Source organism: Lutjanus erythropterus, chromosome 8 (assembly GCF_056507025.1).
Source record: "Lutjanus erythropterus isolate fLutEry1 chromosome 8, fLutEry1.hap2, whole genome shotgun sequence".
NCBI classification, from domain to species: Eukaryota; Metazoa; Chordata; class Actinopteri; order Lutjaniformes; family Lutjanidae; genus Lutjanus; species Lutjanus erythropterus.
This window is the reverse complement of record NC_139324.1, coordinates 10,149,521-10,173,301: the sequence shown is the minus strand read 5'-3', so window position 1 is coordinate 10,173,301 and position 23,781 is coordinate 10,149,521. Positions and strand designations below refer to the sequence as shown.

The 23,781-nt window shown below is 38.9% G+C and overlaps 1 protein-coding gene and 1 pseudogene across 1 annotated transcript in view; one reads left to right on the top strand and one right to left on the bottom strand.

The window, feature by feature from the left end:
* Nucleotides 1-23,781, top strand: part of LOC146322481 (nck-associated protein 5-like) — a 115,283-nt gene that overhangs the window by 26,026 nt on the left and 65,476 nt on the right. Inside the window, exons 2-3 of the mRNA XM_084724478.1 lie at nucleotides 812-947; nucleotides 15,345-15,435. Coding sequence (XP_084580604.1) covers nucleotides 919-947; nucleotides 15,345-15,435 — 120 coding nt within the window. The 5' untranslated portion in view covers nucleotides 812-918. The remainder of the gene's footprint in view (nucleotides 1-811; nucleotides 948-15,344; nucleotides 15,436-23,781) is intronic.
* LOC146322482 (homeodomain-interacting protein kinase 1 pseudogene) lies at nucleotides 1,979-4,286 on the bottom strand (annotated as a pseudogene).

Genomic DNA, 23,781 nt, shown 5'->3' with positions numbered 1-23,781 from the left:
TACATATACATACGCAGTGATACTAATTAAAGTTCTGTTCCATTCCAGTCAAACCGAGTCAGGAAGCTACACTGAATGGAACAGGACTTGAACTGGCATCACTGGTAGCACCTGTGCATACTATATCAATATAGCTGCTGAGAAAAAAGTCTATGAAGCTGATTCTAATTCTGATTCTTTATTAATATCAGGAAGGTTTATCAGGTCGTTGAATGCAGCTGACTGTTCTGGCAAAAATTATGTAGTCAGTTCACATTGACTGTCAACAACAGAACATGAACAGACTGCTGCAACAATAACTGTCTTTCTCTGCACAGCTTTTTTCACTTGAGTAATATTCAGACAGCTAAACCCCCAAAGGACAAGCCATTAGGTAATATAGTCATTATAATATAAATAACACATGATATTTGCTACCATAACAGTATTAGGGCATCCTTGATTTTTTTTTTTTTTTTAGATATACAGCTATTTGGTTCCAAAATGACAGTTTACCCCAAGGCCTCGCTTAAATGTCAGGAGTAGGAAGTTTGTGTAACTCGCAACCTGTCAGCTGTGGGGAAAACACGGACGTCGACGCTAATTCAAAACTACAGCGTGTGAGGTGGAGAGAGGAGAGGTGAGGAGAGGAGAGCAGCCACACGCTGGTCCTGCTCTTTTCCAAACAAGTAAACTTGCCGATGAACTGTCCTTTTAGAGAAGTGGAAGACGGGAAAGTGAACAGATGCACTGTATCTTTGAAATCTTCAGTGGGATTATAACATGCAAGATTAACAACAAACTAACTGTGTTTACTCCTCTCCCCCTGCAGCTACGCCATCAAGACTGATCCATAATAATAATCCCCAGCTGGAAAACAAACAACATCTGGGCGTGGAGAGAAGGGAGAGGGCGAAGTCTCAGCAGGGCGGGCGGCAGATGGTGACACTGCAGCAGCACTTCTCCAGGTAGCACCTTCACCACACCAACACCCTGCCTGCTCCACTCAAATACTGTTAATACTCTACTGGAGCCTCGCAGCAGTGCAGTTTTAGGCAAACACTAATAGGGCTTAAAGGGGAACTCAATCGATTGAACACATCAAAGTCTGTTTACACTTATTTGGAAGTATATCTGAATATGTGAAAAAAAATTGGGGCTCCAGTGGGAGCTGTGCAAAGTTTGATACATTTTATTTAAAGGGGTAGTTCACCCATTATCTACATTATCTACTCACCCTCATGCCAACTGAAGGTCAGGTTTAGTTTTTTGTCCATCAAACACATGTTGCAGAATCTCACAAGCAATTTAAGTGAATGGTGACCAGTTTTCAAACGTTAAAAAAACAACCGACAAAAACATAAAATGCCTTTATACTGCTGGTCTGGTGTAATCCAAGTCTCCTAAAGCCGACTAGACCCAAACACACCTGTTCAGCCGTCCCACCGAAGCACACAGTAAAAAGCTGCAGACAGGTCACCACCGTCAGTCTGGCTTTGATCCAGCATGGCTGTCAGACTATAGATACTCCACATGGCTGTACAAGAGCGAACTTGGTGAGTGACTTGATTAATGAAGATGGATGGATGGATGGATGGATGGATGGATGGATGGCAGGCACAGCGCCAGGATTTTAATTTTGGTTGGGCCACAGTAACTTTGGATGGGCCTTTTAATTTGAAAAGTTAACACTGTTTCCAACTGGTAGTCTCACTTTAACAAAAATCACTGGTATCATACTGTGGATGGTGACTAGCACTTCCAGTTGATTATGACACTTTTAAAATCTTTTTAACTGTTTCAATCTGCAGTTTATATTTATAAGACTGAAAGATAGTGTGACAATCAGAGCTGAGGGAAACAGAGTTTAGATAATAGCTGCTTTATTCATCAAACATATTATCTATGTTTTCACTATGGATCAAGTAGATCAGTATATCAGTTCATTAAGAAAACTGTCATTTTATTCCTTTTAATGCATTTTCATTTGATCTCTTCTTTACTCTTTATACTGACTGTATGGAGAGAGAGAAACAAAGCGATCAGAATGATGGGTGAGCTACAATGACTTTTAACAGGAGAGAGAGCACGCTGTGATGCGCTAGTCATTCATAACCTTAACTATCTGTGCTGCGCAGGTAATCTGAAGACAATCAAGTCAAGCAGCAATATTCAGCTCTACCTCCTATATTGTTTACATTTTATAGATGTTCTAGTTTTGATGAAAAATGCATTTGCAGGTTTAAAATAAAACAATGATAAGCTTTCCTCAGTACACCGGTCATCACGTCTGATGAACAACCGCCACAGTGTGACGTGCGTGCGCAAGCATAACATATCTGGTGCCACGAATTATGGCCCACTGTGATTGGTCCAGACCTCACATGTGATACTAGCCGAATAAATGTTGTCTTTTTGTCAAATGGAAACTTTTTTTGTCTTAAGGGTGTATTAAAATTCTGATTTTAATCATTAAAAATAAAAGTTAAGAAAATGTATGTTCTCCCAGTCATTTAAGGTGGGCCAGTTGTATAAGTGGGGCCCATTAGGCCCAAACGCCGTGCCTGATGGATGGATGGATAGATGCATAAATAAATAAATGAATGAATAATTAAATAAAAACAGTCTTCCACTGCTAAAATAAAAAAAATGAACACAAATCAGTGTTAACTGTTTATTCAGGCCCAAATGCTCTGTAGTCATGGTAATGGGGTCCTTTGACGATGAACCACGCTCATTCCAGCCCAGGCACCCCCCCCCCAAAAAGCAAAAAAGCTAGGGGAAACACTGGCATAATAACCATTCGACATATTGTAAATAAAGTGGTCTGAGACAGAACTACACTTCTGCACCTCCTCCTGGCTCCGGTTTCAGCCTTTAGAGAATCTGGCCCGTGACGGTAGATTTAAACCAATCACAGGTCTTCTCAAACAGGTGTTCCTATTGGCTGTCCTACTAGTGTACTAGTGCACCTGCACGTGCATGTTCTGTTGGTGAGACCCTGACTCAGTGTTGGAAACTCGTGTGGAAAAAAGTTGCCATAAAATGGAATTATCAGACAAAGAATCTTAAAAAGAATTCAGCTAATGAGCAGCATGCTCAGGCCAGGGGTTTGTCAGCTTTAATGCACACATGCCAACATTTCTTTTTAGAGTCAACTTGAGCTTAGTATTTATCACTTTTTATAACACAACATACAAGAAACATTTTTTAAGTTTTTTAAAAAATTGTTGAATTTTATTTATTTATTTTTTTTATTTGAATTTTTTTTGTTATTGGAGAAAACCGGAGCACCCGGAGAAAACCCACGCCAACACGGTGGAGTATAGAAACTCATATAGATTGAGGCTGGGAGTACAACCCTGACCACTGCTGTGTGAGGCCACAGTGATAAAACACTGAGCTTCCATGTGGCTGGATGTCTCTCAAGATGTTAAAAGAAGTCGGGGGGAGATAGGCATAGATGGTCATTTAATCATGGCAGTTGCTCATGATGTGAAGAAGGGTGGCACAGTGAAAAAGGGGTTGATGTCTGCCATATGAAGTGAAAAAGTTAGAGTTAGTTTTTGCTTGATTTTTTTTTTGTTTTTTGTTATGGGAGAAAACCGGAGCACCCGGAGAAAACCCACGCCAACACTCTTTAGAACATCATAGTCTTTGTACCCGGGGTAGAGAGGACTTCCTGTTGCCAGTTCTGCAATTGTTACGCCCAGAGATCACATGTCTATAGCCTCCCAAAAAGGAGCATGTAGCATTAATTCTGGCGCCTTGTACCAGGTGGTCCCCATATTGAGACCAGGCTGGAAGTCTGATGATGGCAGCGCCAGGCCAAAGTCAATCAGCTTGACCCTCAATGGCTGCTCTTGACGGTCCACAATCATAATATTGTCTGGTTTGAGGTCCGCATGAGCAATTCCCATTGAGTGCAGGTGGTAAAGGGCTGTTGTCAGCTGATGAACAATTGGTTTCAGCTCTATCATAGGAAGTCCCCTGTAATTACGCTCATGTAAGTAATCACTCAGGCTTTGATCAAGGAGTTCGAAGTTAAGACATATTTGCTCCTTGTCAAAGAAAAATCTGTTCCACTTGATTATATTACAAGTGTCGGGATCCAAACAGCGAAGCCGCCTTAGCATGGCAATTTCTGTTCTGGCGGTACGAACAACATTGGGGGTACTTTTGTTCACCTTGATGGCCACCCTCTCGCCAGTTTGAGTGTCACGACATTGGGATACAAAACCAAAGCCGCCCTGTCCGAGGTAAGCCTCTACTTCAAAACGATGTCCAAGTGTAATGCCTATAGGCATAATAGATGTATCCTTCATTGCCATTTAGATGGATGTCACATGTGTGCATGTGTGTGTGTGCATGTGTGTGTGTGTGCGTGTGTGTGCGCGTGTGTGCACGTGTGTGTGTGCGTGTGTGTGTGCGTATGTGTGTGTGTGCGTATGTGCGCGCGCGTGTGTGTGTGTGTATGTGTGTGTACACGTGTGTGTGTAGCAGTAAACCAAACCACATAGCCAACACAAAAGTACATAAATATCTCCATAACGACAAAATCTGATGAATAAAGCAGCTATTATCTAAACTCTGTTTCCCTCAGCTCTGATTGTCACACTATCTTTGAGTCTTATCTCATTCCAGTCGAGGCACCCCAAAGCAAAAAAGCTAGGGGAAACACTGGTATTATAACATTTTGAAATAAAATATCATTAGTTCATTGCTTTAATTGAATTTATGAGACTCCAAGGTACAATTTTTCAAAAAGCTAGCCCTCTATCACAGTAGTGTATATCTTGGTAGATTAAAAGCCAGTGGCCACAACTCACTGACAAACTGTCCAAACAAGCGTCGAACATAATGCATAGCACACATCCATCAAAGGCCAAACCCCAAATGTGATGAACTGCTGAGCTTTTGTGATGACATCCAATATTTTCATTAACTTGAGAGCCCACTGCGTGTCGAGACGGTCTTTGAAAGAAAAACTCTCCTCATTTACTGAAGGACCCGGCACTAAGAGCTTGATATGAAGTGTCAGCCCTCTGCAGTGAGTGGCTTCCACTGCGTCCCCACTTATCGATCTTTCCTCCCAGCGTGCGATAAATGAAAATAATAACCACAAAATTGTGTCCAGCCAACTGTTGATGGTCCCTCGAGTTCAATCCCATCTGCATATGCTCAGTGAGGTGTGAGATTGGGCCAAAGATGATTTGTGACTGGAAGATAATTCACCCCTGCCACGCAGACGATATCTGAAAAGCTGCCCAATATTTAGAGAAATTACACTTTGGGTTTGTTAAACAGCGCAGGGTGAAGTGTCAGTCAGCTGTAGGAGTACAAGCTATGATTAAAAAATATCCAAAAACATAACTATGCTTTCATAGAACTGGTAAAAAGTGCTTTTGACTTTTGTTTAAACCACTGCATTCACTCATTCTACATTTATGGGTCATTTAATCTTGTTACATGCACTGTCTCATTCAAAGCACCATTTTTTTTAGGCAAACAGCATCAGTGTTCTGATGAAATGCTAATTTGCTGGTGAAATGCCTTCAAAACTGACCTCCTTGAGTGGTGCTGGTGAAGCTCTATATTTCATTTACGCAATGACTTCATCTCAAAAAACTTGGCAACAACTTCCATGTTTCTTGATATTTCACACATGAAAAGATCTGGATAGTTTCAGTTTGAACTACATGGATCAATCACTCCTTTTTAAACTCACTGAATCATCACCCATATAAGATAAAACAGATTTATTGTAAATTTAATTATTATTATAAGTATAAAAAAAAAGAGTTATTTTATTTGAGCTACTTCTTTTTTTTTTTTTTTTTAAATGTATAGCGCCGGATCATAGCAGAGTTTCTCAGGGCACTTTTCAAATAGAGCAGGACAATTTTCCCACCAAGAGCAAGCACTGAGGCAACTGTGGCAAGAAAATAGCTATGAGCCAGAAAGCTAACATTACACTAGCAGTTCCACTACAAGACTAGCTAGCTATCCGGCCATGTCACTGTCATGTGTCTTGACAACCACGGCCTGAAGTAGTGAGTTGAACAGCAAACAAATAGCTTTTGTGATGCAGACTATCAGGTGGTTTAGAGGTGCAGTGTGACTCTGTCAGCTTGTGTGTTACATTCACCATCCTGTGGTGTTCAGACGATGAGCTGTTGCTTTTGTTTTCAATTTGTATTTCTTCAGTTGCATCCCAGTCATCAGAGGTGCTTTTTCAGTGGCGCTTCTGGCTGCTCCAAGTCAAACAGTGCCATGCTCATTTGCATTTATATGAGCACATGTAATGCAGCAAGCTGTGCCGAGATGGACCTTCTCTGGCGTGGAGCCAAGAGCATCCAAGTGTGATGCGGTGTCAACGTGTGTTTGAGACATAACTATGTAAAGACCCCAGAGAGACATTTTTAAGTCTTATTGTGTTCAACTCTCAGTATTTGTGTAGCTTCTAACTGAATCTCTGTTATCTCTAAGTTTAGTTTCTGCGTTCCTGCATCACTGTTTGAACGTTCAGTCAGTGTCAGTGTTATTTACAGTTTCATGTTCTCTTTCTGATGGACTGGAGACATGTTAAGTTACTGCTGATGAAAATGTCACATTTCCTGATTTTGCAGCTTCATATTAAAAGCTTGAAAATAGCAAGATATCAGGGGACTTTTATTCTGAAGAATTTCTAGGTAATTAAATGTTTATCACTGTTTTACAACTGCTTGACTTGAGCTAATTAGCTCGCCACCAATTAAAAGACACACCTTTATGCGGGCAGCCCTGTTGTAATGAAGATTTAAATCCCTACCAGGCTTAGCTGACATGCAGAATCAAACCAAGCAGGGACATTTGTGTAGATTAAGAGTGACAAGTTCAAAGAAATGTTGTGTTGTAAGTAGATGTTGTCCTGTTAATGTGCTGTGATATATTGTAGGCTAAACAGAGGCTTTGACTGCATCCCTGTTGCTATGGTTACTCATTGAATTGCATTAATTTAGAACGGTAAACACTGGAACACTGGTTTCAATGGAACTACTGAATATATGACTCTCGTAATTTATATGTTTATATGTTTTATATGTTAGTGTGCTGTAATAAACAGGAATGAAAAACCTTGAGGAGGACAGTAGCAGGGTTCTTCTCCTTAGAGCTTGTGCTTGGTTCAGTTTTCACTGAAGTAGGGAAAGGGGTCAATCAAGGGGGGAACTAAGCCATTCATTCATGCATTGTTGTGCACAATAAGCTGAGGGTCCTGCTTTGAAAAGTGTAGCCTGCAGCAAAATGCAGAAAAATGTCAGCAGAAAGCCTCCTGGTGAGAAAGAAGGGGTCATGTCCATTTAAGATAAATATCTGTATGCAGTCACTGAAGCAATGTCATATTCATAATGTAAACACATGCATGAGTGCACAAGTATCTATACATGTTTCTGTATAGGTCATATAAACTGTGTATGTTGAGCACAATACAGGGTTTCGTAATATATGTTAGATAGGTCAGTAGATAGGTCCTCCATACTTAAAGGAAAAGTTCAAAAAGTAGTAGTGCATCTTCACACTGTATTCTTTAATCATAGCAATGCATTCACTGCACAATAAACCGTTTATTAATAGTTGCAGCTGGCAAAGTCAATAAATACTTGTCAGTTCATTTACTTTGGAATTGGAGATACTGACATAATTTTAAGGTAGAATCTGCAACATTTTTCTTACTGTGCCCAGGACGTTTCACCAACCCAAGATTTGTGACAAATCCTAGTGACGCTACCCTCAAGGGACTACATAAGTTGCACAACACAAAGGTGAAATCAAACAATATGTCTGCCAATTCATCAACATTGACATTCTGTATCACATGTAAGAATCAAGATGGCACCATTTCGCATCACTTCTGGACGTTCCCCAACCTCCACTCACTCTGGCCCTCTCTATAGAGAGCTGAAGTCACGCCCCCTCCAGTGGACCACCATAGGACCTAACTTTGGAAAAATTATGACTTGTAGTCTATGGCGAGAGACAAATTAGTTTTTGATCCTGTTTGAATCAAGGAATCAAAAAATAATTTGTCTCTCACCATTGACTACCATTTGTATTTTTTCTGAATGGCCAGTGCGTGTGGGTACTATGATGGTTAAAAATGTATTTTGCAGTTATGGAAGACTGAGGCTGTCAGAGAGCTCTCTGACTCCTGACTGAAGACTGAAGACTGCAGGAAGGAGAAGAGTTGTTTAATAAGACATGGGGACCAATGTTGAGACATTCAGGGGGTCTTTGGAGAGGGCGTTGGTGTGGGATGAATGATCAACATTATTAATCATGTAAAGGTGGAAGCTGTGAATGTGTTTGTTTATTTGTTTGATACTTTTTTCTCTTTTCTTGTTTTTCTCTCTTGTTTTCTAACATGAGTCTTGCTTTTTATCTACTTCACCCAGTGATGTGTGTAGAATCCATCAAATTATTGTAATTAAGCCTTTTGATGCCACTATAATGTTCTTCTGGAAAGAAAATGGAAAATTAAGATTGCTTTTACACACCAAAGAGGATTGTATTTAACATTTACCTGCAAAAAAACATTATTTAAAAATCTTATTCGGGAGGCTGCTTTCAGTAATTTAAACATCTCCAATTTGTGCACTAATGTCACTGCAGCAAACATTGTTAATATTTAAGCAGCAAAACTAAAAACTGTAGTTATAAACTTGACAGGACAGAGGAAACTCCAGAGGGACCAGAATTAAACTTTTAGTTTCTGAAATATGTTTTAAGACAGCTCTATTATGTGTGTGATCTTTTAGATATACAGAAGAACACAGAACAGGATGATCCTGGTGATCTTAGTGCAGGGGTCTGCAACCTTTACAATCAAAAGAGACATTTTTGCCCAAAAAAAGGGGAAAAAATCTGTCTGGAGCCGCAACTATTAACTATGCTCTCCTCAAGATGACCAGCCACCATCACAATTTAGAGGAAAAGACACCGAGCCATAGACATAGTTTTTGATATTCTAGTTGATGAAATATTTACACATTTTTTTGAAATTTGGTGGACAAAATACTAGATTTTTTATTTTTAGATTTTTGAGTTTTGTGCCCAACTCAAACTTTTACAAACGTTCTGCTGACCTTTAACTTTTACTATAAATGTATCAAAGGAAGAATAATAAATTATCTCAACTAAAGTTAGAGAAACTCAAAAAAATTGTTTTTCAAACTTTGGTCACAGTTAACTGTGAACCTGATTTGTTACTATTTTGTTGCCTAAAAATGAAATGGTTTACACTATAATTTTTTAAATACAACATTTTGGGGTTTCTAAAATTCAAATATTTAAATGTATCTAAAGAAGAAAAGTAAATTATCTCAACAAAAGATCAGTAGGTGGTAAATTTTTTTCAAAACTGAAGAATTTGACTTTGAAATTTTGATCTGTCTCAACTTTTTCATAGACGTACAACAATGAAACATTAAAAATATTTTCAAAAATACAATGTTATTCATTTCCATATCATTTTTTACCAAAGTCACAGGGAGCCACTGGAGAGGAGCTAAAGAGCCACATGTGGCTCTGGAGCCTCAGGTTGCAGACCCCTGTCTTAGTGTCAGGAGATTTAAATAATCGAGGTGTGCTGCCGTGCCTCGTGCATAAATGTGTATAGTGTCTCTTATTTTTGAAAATATCTTTTGGGTTTTTTAAGCCTTTAATCTGCACAAGAGCTGACAATATGACAGGAAAGGGGGAGAGAGAGCTGGAGAATGACGTGCAGCAAACTGTTGTAGGCAGGAGTGGAACTCACGGCTGCTGCAGAGGACCCACTGCATCAGTACATGGAGCAAAAACTCCACCAGCTGAGCCACCAGACCACCACAGTGTCCCTCTTAAATGGGGAGAACGACGTGATGGATTTTTATACCATTATCATTTCTCTAATTCTGTGCACTGTCGTGTTTTGCTCATTATGGGTACTGACTGTCCTTTAGCTGAGCACACGGGGATACTTAGTGTAAAGGTGTTCAATAGCAGGTGAATGTGACCTCTACTCTAGTGAACCTTACCAGGGAGTCATAAATGTAACTGAAGGGATCGTACCATGTGCATAACAACAGGCGGTCTGTCAGAAATCGCAAGGAAAGCTTCTGCTTTGTTAAATAACTGCATATCAACTGCAACATATGAGAGTGCATGTATAAATACAGCTGCAAAACTTTATTACAGGATTCTGTCAGCCGGCAAGCTGGGGAATCATCTGCAGATGAGACTGATAATAAAACTCTGAAGGAGCTGCTTCTTTGAAATCACTTATTTCGCAGATTTCCACGGAACACGTCACCCTATTTCCAACCCGCGTCCCATCCGCTGTTAATCAGAATGTTAATTTTTATGACCCACCCGCCTGATCTGCGGTCATAACTACATTCTGTGCAGGCCTGACCACTGAGGACACCGAGGTCATGTCCTCTGTATTTTTTTTTTTTTTTGTGGCTTCTTCAGTTTTTTAATATGTATATTTCATAAAATGTTAAATTAAAGATGAATTACTAAAATTACTTGTACGGTGTGTTGTGACCTAAGGCTGGCACACATCATCTCCGTCCACAACTCATCACAGTACGTTTGCATTATATTTTGCAATGGTGTTTAATTTAAAGAAACTTTTCAACAAGACCCTTTACACTATTTTTTCTCTCATGCCACATGTAACTTTTAGATTTATACTTTTAGGCTCACAGTTTGGAAAAACTTTGGTAATGTGTGTTAGAATACGACAAGTAATTTAGGGCAAAACCTACCTAGTTTAGCTCCTCTGCTCAGTTTGTTTGACAGTGAAAGTGATTTCATTGCATTGAAAAACTGAACTGAAAAAGGGGGATTTCCAACTTGGCCATGTCTGTGCAAGATTGCATAGATTTATATTAACCCCACTAGCATGGCCATGACCTCAGTATTTCTAAAATCCTGGCTACAGTCCTGGTTCTGTGCATAACTAGTGGCAAATACGTATGTACGGAGCTTGTGTGACATAGAACTGCCTTTTCATTTTAATGCAATAATCTACAAGATAAACTTCATTTGGAAATGCTGCAGTCATATATGCTATAAAGGAAAAAGCCATCATTTTTTAAATCTACAGATGAGTTTATTAATCACTGGGAGTTCATCTGAGCTTGTGTTAGCAGTTTTAATTTGTCTCTTGTGAGTTTTAATATGTGGCCAGCACCACTATGCAACGTTTTGCCAAATCTTGTTTCTGACCGGTTTAGAGAAAGCACATTCATCTAGCAGCATGTCTGAAAAGAAGTTGAACACAGACAGGAACAGTCAGACAGCAGACATCTCTCATGCCAGACTGCAGTCATGAGACTGGGATGTCGAGGAGAGTACAAGGCCTTGTTAGGGTGAAGCCAGACGGGGTGGGAGCTTGTTTTTTCCTCATTTCTGAGAGCACTCAGCTGCACATTATTTCCCACATGGTCCACAGAGAGACCCACTTTCCCTTCAGTGGCCAATGACAAACACAGAGCGGTGACTAACTCTGAGCTGTGGATGCAGAGGACCCGTGTGGTTCGCCTCATTTCAGATGGCCAGCACCAGTGAGAGTCAGTAGGAAAGCAGCGTGGGGTGAGTGATGACTGAGTGGGGAAAAGTGCAGGCAATAAATGAAATATTGCTGAGAATAACATGAATTTTGATAGGAATCCAGTGGACTTGTGTGACTCCATGAGGAGCAAGCGTGATGAGCCAAAACTTTGAGGAGGAACAGCTCTGGTGTTTTGCGAAAAATTATCCATGTTGGATTGCTACAGTTGCACTCAGCGATGTTGAAGCTCAGCATCGTGCTTTTTCTTCCAGGGCACACAGGGAGACATCTTAACTCATACGCTCTTATCAGCTGAGAAAATACTGTAGATCTGGCCTCTGCACTCCTCACGATCTGTTACTTGCGGGTTCGCAGCAGGCGTAACTTCAGTGGTGAGAAGAAAAGGTTGGCTTTTTCAGATGAAAAATGAAACTTTAGTGATTATTGGTAGTAAAAGGAGGCATCAAACATATTCAGTTTGACAGGAGACAGAGACAGAGTGATACTGATCATCACTATCACAGCAGACACTTTCAGCTAGCATGCATAGCAATGACTCTGAGGGCAGTTTCGCCACAAAAAGATCATATGAGGACCTGTTTACCCCAGGGGCCCCCATCCTCTAAGACTGTTAAAGGGACAGTTCACCCCCAGATCAAAAAGACATACTATCCCCTGGCTTGCAGTGCTGTTTATCCATCTAGATTTTTTTGGTGTGAGTTGCAGAGTTTTGGAGATATCTGCTGCAGAGATCTCTGCTTTCTTTCTATTTAATAGAAAGCAGTTCCGGTAGATTCAACTGCAGAAAGAAGATAGTTCCTACTTAAAACTGCTCACAACATTGTCCTGTGGATTATCCTCAGTAACCGGGTCAAGATTTTTTGGAAAGAGACACTGGTTTTGAATTTTTCAGATGTATTTTTGGTGCTTTGAGCGACACAGGACTTCATTTAGTCCCATTATGTTGGAGAGAAGGCAAACATCTTTACGGCTGATGAACTGATTTAGAGGTCAAAGGTCAAGGTCACTAGGACGTCACAAAACATGTTTTTGGCCATACATCAAGAATGCATAAGCTAATTATGACTACATTTCACACAAATATCTAATAGCATAAAATGATGAAGTGCTGACATTTTATTTCCAAAAGGTCAAAGGTCAGGTTCACTGTGACATCATGATGTTCAGCTCTTGATCAGTCCTCTATATTGTTGCCAAAAAATACACTTAATTCCTTCAAAATGTTCATTGCACATATATGAATCTGGACAAACCAGATCAGTATCCGACTATCTACTCACGCCCCACACACACCGCCACCACCATCTCACTCACTGTTTTCATTTCACTCGGGTTTGTTTCAGGTCGGTGGCAGTGACTTGGGGCAGGAATACCAATGGTGTGCTCACAGTCAGCAGCTAGTGCTAATGGCGGTGCCACATGCATCAAACAGGGGGAGGAAGCTGCTCTGGAAGTGACAGGGCAAAATGTCACTGCGTACAGCATTATAGAGAACATGGTCAGTGTCCATCAAGCACACACAGCCCAGAGGGAAAACAATTACTAAATCACATGGCAAGACTACGCTGATACAGTGGAAGCCGTCAGAACAGATGTCAGCTGCAGTATTGTGGGTGTTTTGAAGCCTTATTAAGAAGTGTTATGTGTCTAAGGACGATGTGACTTTGCACACAACAGCTCAGAGCAATAAAAAAAATAAGGAAACTATGTTGAAAACAGAGCTTTGATGGCTATGATGTACTTTACTGTGACATACTGTAGCCTACAGTGTAGGAGTCTATTTCCAGTATCTCTAAACCGTATGTGTGTCATGCAGGATTATGTGATCATGCAGGTTGTGTGTCTGCATGTGTACGTGGTCAACATGGCTAGAGCATGTACATGTGTCCACACCTAATCCATCACCTATTTTTTTTTTTTTGCACATTTATGACTGTATGCTCAAAGACCTCTGGTTATGATGAATTTTTGAAAAACCTTGAAACACTGCTGCTGTGTCAGCAAACATTTATACAAGTGTGTGTGTACAGGCAGAGGGGTTGCTATGTTCTTCTCTCAGCTTTTTAGTAATAAGAGTCAACTCTTTAAGAGTTGTTCAAAAAGAGTGATTTGTTTAAGAATCTTACTTCCTAACTGAAAGCTTCATGTTTTATGTATTCCTTCTGAGGACAGTTTCCAGAAACATGGCGACTTCAGGGAATCAGTGAAAACATTAAGCAGCTGAGCTCTGTTTTTCCTTGTGTTACATTTGAAATACAGTTCAGCACAGTTCCAGTAAAGCTTTTATGTCTTTGTTTCAGTGGGGATATTTTGGCACATTCATCCTTAAATTAATACTGTAATGTATAAGAAAGAGATAAACATTTAAAAAGGTTCAAGAACATGTAACCAAGTGACTGACTCTGTTCTGGTGTCGAGCAAAATATAAGAGGTGTTCTGTTTTTCATGATTTATTGGCTCTAATAATAGATTCACAAATCATTACCATTCTTAAATTGCTTTGTGTTGTCAGTCAACGTTGTGTAATTGTGTATGGATGTGGAATAGGTCAGATCACCTCTGGGACAGCTGATCCGCCGAAGATGTCCAGTGTGAAGATGTTCTATTAAAGTGAAATGTCCCTTTAACAGGAGAACCTCCATCAACAGGTTTATCAGCTTCAAGTTTACTCAGTTCTTTATCTTCACATCTAATTAGCGACTTCATTACTGTACCCACTGGGCTGGAAAAATTACATCGTACTGCAGACATTGTTAATTTCACCATTCAGTGTCTGCCTTGTCATAAACAATTACATTAAGGTAAATTTGGTCAGTGATCCAAATGTAAACAAAGGCATATCGCCACCATCTAAATTCAAAACTGAGGATTAGACTCTCACTTCCAAAGTGACTGACATGTCTTTTAATATGATGACTAACAGCAACAACTAAACAGGTGAATACTTTCAATTTTGATCAGCAGAGAAACACTTTGTATGTGAATATGTGTGTCAAATTACTGGTTAAATGGTTTTCAGATGTTAACCTCATCACTTGTTTTATCACTGCTGAAGATTAAATATTAAAGGGACAGTTCACTGCAAAATCAACAATACATATTTTTTCTCTTACCTGCAGTGCTATTTATCCGTCTAGATAGTTTTTGTGTGAGCTGCAGTTTTGGAGATATCAGCTGTAGAGATGTCTGCCTTCTCTCCAGCATGATGGGACTAAATGACACTTGGCCTGTGGTCCTCAAAGCACCAAAACAATATATTTGAAAAACTCAACAGCAATGTCTCTTTCCAAAAATTATGACTTAATTATGATTACTCAAGGTAATCCACAGGCCTTGTTCTGAGCAGTTGATGTTGGAACTACTTTCATTCTGCAGTAGAATCTACCAGAACTATTTTCTTTCTATTAGCTCCAACAAGGTCTGTGAATTATCTTGAGTAATCAGGTCATGATTTCTGGAAAGAGACACTGGTACTCAACTTTTCTAATGTATTTTTTGGTGATTTGAGCACCAGAAGCTGAGTGCCATCCAGTTCCATTATATTGGAGAGAAGGCAGACAGCTGCGACTGATATCTCCAAAACTTTGCAACTCACGCTAAAATAATCTAGATGGATAAAAAGCACTGCAGGTAAGAGGAAAATATGTATTTTTAAATCTGGGGTGAATTATCCCTCTAAGTTTTATCAGTCATATCTATTGCGCTCTATGAAGTCTCTGATTTTGTAGCACTTCTCTGACCGGTTTTCCTGTTTTCTTCTTGAACGCAGCATGGAGGAGACGGTGCGAACACTACTACAGAACCAGGACTCACTGGAAGGGCCCAAGGTCGACCCACTGGACCTCATGAAAGCATACAAGGTACAAGAGGGACCTCAACTAGATTTGTTCACACTAGATACAATGTTGTGTTCATGTTGTTCTCCCCATTTTGAGTTGAATCAACAAATATCTTGATTGAAAACTTTGGCAAATATTCTGAATTAATTTGTACAAAAGTTATATGAAAAAGTGAAAGTAGTTTGACCACAATTTTCTACACTAATGAAACATTCGTAAGAAAATATGTGAACAATTGATTTTTTTTCACCTTCCATCATCCAAATTACAGATATAACACCTCAGAACTCCCTGGGGGTGATTTACCATTACATTTACTATTGATCTGACACTGGAATGGATTTTAAGGTCTTTTTCCTTTAATGGCTTCATGTTTCTAGTCAGGTTTATAATATGCTCTGTCAAGATTATGATGCAAGTGGCAGGATTACGTTTTTTCTTGTGCAGGTTGTACTGTTTCTCTAAAATATTATGAAAGAGAGATTCTCTGGAGACTTCATCCATGAAAGTGTTTAGGGTAGGGAATGAAATGGATACTTACTCCCATCATTGTTCACATTGTTTGAATTTGTATCAAAGAAAGAAAGAGGAAGAAAGAAAAAAAAAACTTTTTTGACTTTTGATTTAGCTTTTTCATGCTAGAAGAAAGTATTTTTTTTTAAGAGCTATGTATATAAAGTTAATTTGGAGCAAACTATTAAAGGGATAGTATGGATTATTTGAAGTGGGCTTGTATGAGGTTATTACCTACAGCAGATGGTGGTCAACATGCACCCAGTTTGGAGAAATACCAGGAGTATTGAGCGATGTACTGCTGTGGACAGAGTCAGCAGCAAAACATGTTTTTAGCCACCTAAACTGCAGTTATCTGAGCCAAATAATTATCTCTCCAACGCCACTAGAATCAATTTTACATCACAGAACACAGGAGTTAGTCGGCTACAGCTGCCTCGATCTCACACCGTGGATATTGTATTATATTTCTGTCAGAAAAGATGTTGGATGGGGAAAATACTCTAAATATATAGTGTAGAACTGATAATGATTTTTTTAAATGGCTGAAATTAGTTTTACTGTCGACCCATAGCTTCCATGCTCATACACCTCTCTGCTTCACCAAACTGGGGGTGTGTCAACGGTCCAATCACTTCAGATAATCTGAAATATTCCTTTACTAACGTTCATTTTTACAATACAACCTTCCCCAAAAATTTTTAATCCTAAAATTTAGGAATCTACCTTGTGGGGAGCTGCTTTGTGTCCCCACAAAAATAAATAAATAAAAATAATTAATTAAAAAAGGGTACTATTTTGGCAGCTGGGGTAACATAAATATTGTAAAATAATGAGAAATAACTATCACATCAAAATACAGTAATTTTCCATAATTAAAATATAGTTTATACCTTAAATTTTACATGCAATCTTGCAGATTTTTTTAATGTTTAATGAAGGATTTTTTTGTTTAAACACAATGAAATAGCTTAGAACAACTGTCAAAGAGTTGTAAAATACAAATAATCAGGCTTGAGGCAATGTAAAAAATCACATGTATTTGGATTACAGAACTGTTATTTATTTTACTGTTAATTATCACCTATTTGATCTAATTTGAGGTATTTACAGTATTTAACTTGACTTTAAAGGTTTCATCTATTAAAAAAAAAAAATCACAATTGTGAAATTATGATGAATTTGTGACTGTCTTTTTTGCTTTTAAAAATTTTGAAATTTCTGATTATTCAGTTACAGGTTTTTCATGTTATTTTACATTAGACATGTGAATTCATAGTCAGTTTTGTAAAGTTTTGTAATTTTATTGATATTTTGTATTATTAAAATACAAGAAAAATCTGTAAAATTAACAAGAAAAAATCACAGATTTTTTTTTTTTACAGTGTATGGAGATTAGCCTCTACAATGTGACTTTGAGGACAGATTTCTGTCAGCACCACATATAAGCCACACATTAGCAGTTATTTGTGTTTGTGGTGATGGATGTGTAAAAAGAACCAATGATCCATACAGCAAATGCAAATAAGGCTCATAATGCTACAGCTGTAATTTGTAAGTCAATCTTATCATTCTCCTTTCCTTTGTTATACTACTACCCATCTTCCTCTTTTTCTAAATCAAGGCTTTTTAATATTTGGTTTCGGCAGTTCTTCGCTAATCATTAATGCATACTGTTAAATAATGCAGCATTACATTACAGGCCAGTAAACACAGAACAAACATCTCTGCAGCTAATCTCATGCAAACAAGTATGAAGCTCCAGTCAGACAAAAGAAAATATTAGAGCACAGAATGTAAAACACTGAACTGAAAGGAAGATGTTAGACGAGCAATACTATGATATTTAGAAAAAAAGACAGTGAGTCAAACCCAGAATAATGAATAGAAGGGAATCATGTTCCACAGTATAAAAGCACAATAAGCTCAAGTTTTACATTACATTATGCTTTTTATTAAAGTGCAATCTACAGTATCAGACAAAGCATTTGAGAACCTGCATGTCGCTGACTGTGATTATCTGCCTGGTTAAGGAGTGAACCTGAAAGCCTCTTACCCACCATGTTCCACTGAGCTTTATGCATCGAAACAATACATGCTGGTAATGCTGAATACAGGATTCAGTGAAAACAGTGGTGCACTAGAGAGTCCATTTATTTTAGTATGTTTTTTGACATCCAGCCAGTTAGGATAAAACCTGGCCTATTTAAAACCATGTAATTTTATAGGAAGTTCTTAAATATGAAATGTCGTTTAATACCATTCTGCCACTTTCAAGAATGTTTAAAGATGTGCTGGCGCTCATGGAGACTTGCTGCAGTGTAACGTGTCAAAACCAGAAATCTAAGAAGAAATACACACATAAAACTGTAAAAATAAATGATCTTCATGGGCCCATGAACCACTGGGAGGAGGTTCAGGGCTTTAAGAATCACTTTCTTACAAATGTAAAATCACAAGGACATACAAATATCACATCTGACACCCTCCCACTGGGGTCAATGCCACCTCCTGTTTTTACTTCAGTGTTGCTGCTCTCTGTCCCTTAAGTAATTCAGCTCTAAATTTTTTTTTTGAATAAATCCCTTTCATACCACTGCACTTAAGGGGTAATTTCTGCATTTTTTCAACCTGACCGTATTGAACCTATTGAAATTTGTCCAGTACTGAGGGAGAGCGCTGCAGCCAACAAAAGCAAAACTAAGCTGCAACATAATCCTCTCTGGACAACAAGTATGTCCACTAAAAGTGCTTGTTTTTGCCACTGACAGGCTCACATTATTATTCTGACAACATTATGGAAATTATCACTACAGTGAAAGACCTTTTCTTAAAGAACCCCCACCCCAGTTTTGATGGCAAGCCATTCGGGCACGTTTTTCACTCCCATGACTCGACTCATGCATGAGAAACGCTTTCATTTTTAATCCATGCAGCTGTTTGCTCCAGCTCTGCATATCTCATGTCCCAGCTGCATCTGATGGGTGTGTAAATGGGGAACATTTATTCATTTATACTTTTTTTTCACAATCTGTGTGCAAACGCATTGCTGGTGCCCAATAAAAAGGCAATGAAAAATATTTTATCCATATTTTGTAACCAAGGCAGATCAGTGTGTGCTCCACAGCCAGAGACCAGCTCACTCTGCTCCGGTTTAATCCCACGGACTCTCCCTTCACTCCACCCAGCAGCTAGAAAACAAGACATGGGAACTTCTTGAACTTTTTCTGCAGTGTTTTCATGGGCAAACTGTACATTTACTGCCACTAGTCAACTCACTGCTTGATGGAAAAATTGATCCGGAATATTTGCACAAATCGACAGAAAACTGCAGACTGCACAGAAAGTTTGGCTGCTCATTTGTTCTTACTCTTTGAAATGCACAATAGGATGGACCCTGTATAGGGTCAGTGTGGCATGAATGAAGTTGTCACGCAAGTGTGATGCTGACATTACATTTGGGGTTAGAGGACAAAAGCTAAGACATGTTTTTTTGAACCAGATCGTGTGAACCAACCTTGCCAAACTAACCACAACACACAAACAAAGTAAAACTCACTTGGCTTGGCTTTCCGCTGCTCCAACAATCATCAGCTCTGGTTTGGTCAAAATAAACCCTTTATTCACCGAGGTAGATGTGGAAAATATTCTCTTAGTCCGACCTCCCTTTCACTCCTTTCCTGATATTTTTACATAACACGGTAAATAAAGAGTTTATTTCAGTCAAACCACTTTCTGATTATTGGAACAGATGAGCCAAGATGTTTTGGTTTTTTTTCAGTTTTATTTTCTTGCTGTTGAATTTGAATGAAGATTACAGTTTTGCAAAGGGAGTCTTGTTCGTTTGGCAAGAGCAATAAAACAGCTGTTTCTGGTTAACAAAAAGGACCTTACTCTTAAACAAAAAGGTGTATGTCTCTAGGGATGCTTTCCATAATGTTGTCACACACTTAGAATACTAATCTGAGTCTGTCAGTAGCAAAAAGCACTTTTAAATGGATGTCTTTAAATGGTGCACGATTACCCATATGTATTATGCTGTAGCTCAATTTTGCCTCTGTCAGCTGCGGTGCTCTCCCTCAATACTGGTGGATTTTAAAGGTTGTTGTCTCTATTAGTCGCTTTGACACAAACACTTGGGAAAATGCAGTTGAATAGGTTGACGGCAGGTCTAAAGTTTCCCTTTATGGGTTCAGACTTGAACTGAGCAGACACAGAGCAGCACAAGTATATATATATATATATATATATATATATATATATATATATATATATATATTGGTCACCTGTTGAACAAATGTCCAGCATAACCTTGTGATTCAGTCTTCACTTGGTCCACCAGATTCTGAGGCAAATATTTGTCTGTGCTTGTCTTGCCTAATGTTTCACTCTCTTCACAAGCCACTTGTTAACTTTGTCTCTCTGCCACTGCACACTGGGCAGCACCCTGATTTTTCTTAGCTTGTGCGCTGGGACGGCTGTTGTCACCAGTAAAACATCAACAGTGGCCTTTTTGTTCAGACATTTCACCATATTTTGCCTATGAATACCTTTTTCCTTACAAGTGATGCCCTGCGGCTGTGAAAATAAGACTGTCCTCTCTTACCAGCAAACACAGTAGTAGTAGGAAGTAGTAGGAAGTTGTAGTTACTATACAAAGCACTGAATCTGGACATAGCAGGTTGTGTACTTCTCCTAACAACCTGTCTCATTTTAGTTGCATAAAGTTGACAGAATGTAATTATAAAGAGGCAGATCAAGAATGCTAATACAGCTTTTGGATGAAATTGTCATATTGGTCATGACACTAGAAGGCACTAACAAACCTCTTCCTGTAAATTCTCCTATAAAAGCGGATATTAACAGTGATATTCCATCAGTGCAACAACGAAGACATGCCATGTATACTCTGCTGTTCTCTTTGTTTAACAGAAATAAGGTTAAAAAAAAGGTCTTAAATCCAGTGAAATCCAGTTGTTTCTTCTTTCCTGTACTCCTAATCACTCTGTTAAGCTAGCATCAACAAAACTCATTTGTTGACATTTCCTGATTTTTTTTCACATTAGAGGTCAACTTAAAACGAAAAAGCTCTGAGACTTTCAGGTGGCGCAACAGATGACTCAAGTTGTGCTCAGACTGTTTGGGTTTACCTTGAAATTCACTTTGCCCCACTGTGTGGCAGTTTGGTGCCATTTTTGGGTGGCATAAGAGGTACAAACTCAAGTTCAGATGAGGCAGTTCAAAGCAAATTGTTGGTATTTCAGTGGAAAAGCTTAAAATTGTAACTTTGCACTGAGGATAGATGTCTAAACATCTCTCAAGACCCTCTCCATGGCAATGGCAGTGCAAGCAAATACTGCAGCTAGTACCCTTCAAACTTCACTACAGTCTTATTTTAATCTGTCTTAATGGATTTTTTTGGCTTTATTGCTGAAACAAATACCACCAGTGCATGTTTTGGATTAAAGAGAATCAGATCTTGAGACAATCAACAATGCACATGACATCTTTTGACCACTCAGTCAGATCAGCTGGACCAAACACCGCAACGGGTTGTGCGTCCACCCTGGGAGGACAGGAGGAGAGCAGGGACAAGAGCCATGCTAACCCAGCCAGGACCTAAAGCTGATGTCTGATCAGAGACCATTGTGCCGTATCTCTAATATGGTTAAAAGCAGGAACACCAGTAAAGGGATCTCTATTCAGCTACAAATGAATGTGATTCTTTAAGTTTTTGTTATCCACAGCTGCTTCATGAAAAACGTTTGCTTCACATCATTAAATCCAGATCAGTGAACCAAAGTAACAAGGCAAAAAAAAAAACAAAAAAAAAAAACAGGGCTACAAAATGCAAAAGTCACACTACTTTAAAAAGTCACACTCGTTGTCATCCCAAGCTTCAGAAGATAAAGTAAATTGGCTGGAGTGGTCTCGGTCCATGAGAGCACATATAGGCAGGAACCAGTTGACACAGCCAGACTGGTTCCCTGTGGAGTCCAGGGTGACACAGTTAAAACTCTGTCAGCTTTACTAAATTGTAAATGGTGTAGCCCCAGTTTACTTTTTTTGCAGGTCAGAGAGGCTCACAGGCACAACACCAGGTCCAGTGTAGCAAATCTGACATCGGTGAGAGTCAGTGGACAGATGGGTAAATCTTCCCTCAGATACTTGTGCGCCCAGGATTGGAATAACTTCTAACAACATGAAACAGACTGCAACAAAACCAGACACATTAAAGCCAATTAAGCCACTTAATGGAGTGTTTTAGTGTAATAGGAAGGATGTACTTCAGCCTGTTGTCAGAGTAATGCTCGTTAATCCCCAATGTGAATATTTTCTGTGTATTGATGTTTTTCTGCTTTTATATGCCACTCATTCCTAACTTCATTATCTTCATGTGTAAGTCTGCACACAACACACACACACACACACACGCCTCCGTGACACCTAACTACAATACGAAACATAATAGAAATAAATCCTGTAGCTTTCACACTATCAAGGTTTTTTTATTTATCATTATATAACAAAAGGTTGCACAAAAAAAATTGAAGTTATAAACCCGTCATACTAAACACACACAGCACACACAGATAATTAAATCTAGATTAGAATATGATAAAGTATTAAAATAACTTAAAACAATATATACAGTTATTTGTGAAAGGCCCACAGAGTCTAAGTACTTTGGTATTTGGATAGATGATAAATTAACCTTTAAATATCAGTTTCCAAGCTGGTGACTTCTCTATGACTGAAAATTGGTTTCTTTTATAGAAATAGACTCTCCTTTCTGCTGTAGAAAGATACTTGTTGAGGCAACTTTTTTTTTTTATCAGTCTTAGACTATGGTGAAGCCCCTAGACTCTGTGTATCACTCTGCCTGGAGATAGTTATGACACCCATCACTGTGACTTCTATACTAAGGTTGGGTTGCCCTCTCTCGGTGTGATATGTGAAAGACGTGAACGGTTTTATTTATTTATAAAGCTCTTATCTGTCATTTACCGTCTTATATCAGTTCAATGCTTTCTTCTTATGTGGGCTCTTACCAAACTTGGTCTAGTGATTGGATTACGCTGCAGGTGCCGGCTTTTTTTTTTACTGAACTTGGAATATCCAGTTTTTCATATTGTGCGCCTGCAACGTGGAACAACATGCAGAACAATTTAAAGCTTTTCTCATTTTTATCCACAGGGCAATTCAGATCTTTAATTGTATCACATTTTACTTGTAGTTGTTCCTGTTTTACCTGATTAATGTGTTCTATATTTGAACAGTTTTTATTCGTTATTGACTTTGTTTTTTTTTTTTTTTACATTTTGAATTGTGGTTTTACTGCCTTTTACTTCTTGTTGCCACTTTTATTTAAGTTTCTCTTTGTTTTTTTCTGTGTCTAAGTGCTTTTATTTTTTATTGTTTTACTCGGCTACATTGTAAATGAGGTCTCTACCTCGATGTATGCTATCTGGTGTGATATCTGGGAAACTTTGTCCATCAAATATGACTGCATTTATGTAAACACAGAGGTGTAATCACCCTCAAACACTGTCGGCCAATGTGCCCAATCCAGTACACCATGGTGGAGCAGGTTCACGCAAGCTGTGGCCACTACAGTCTCTGATTTCTTGTTGCTTGGCCTGCGTGAGTCTATCAATTTCATTTTCCTGATTAGACATTATCCAGGTGCAGCTTAAATGTCCAAGCTGGAGAGAAGCTCTTATCCCCACTCTTCTCTTCTCCACACAACCTGACAAAACATCAGTATGTGATGAGTTGGGATGAGAACGGGGTGTTACTGGAGACAGTTCACATTTGGATGTGAGCAAAAGTATAATCAGTTGGTTTGTAGTA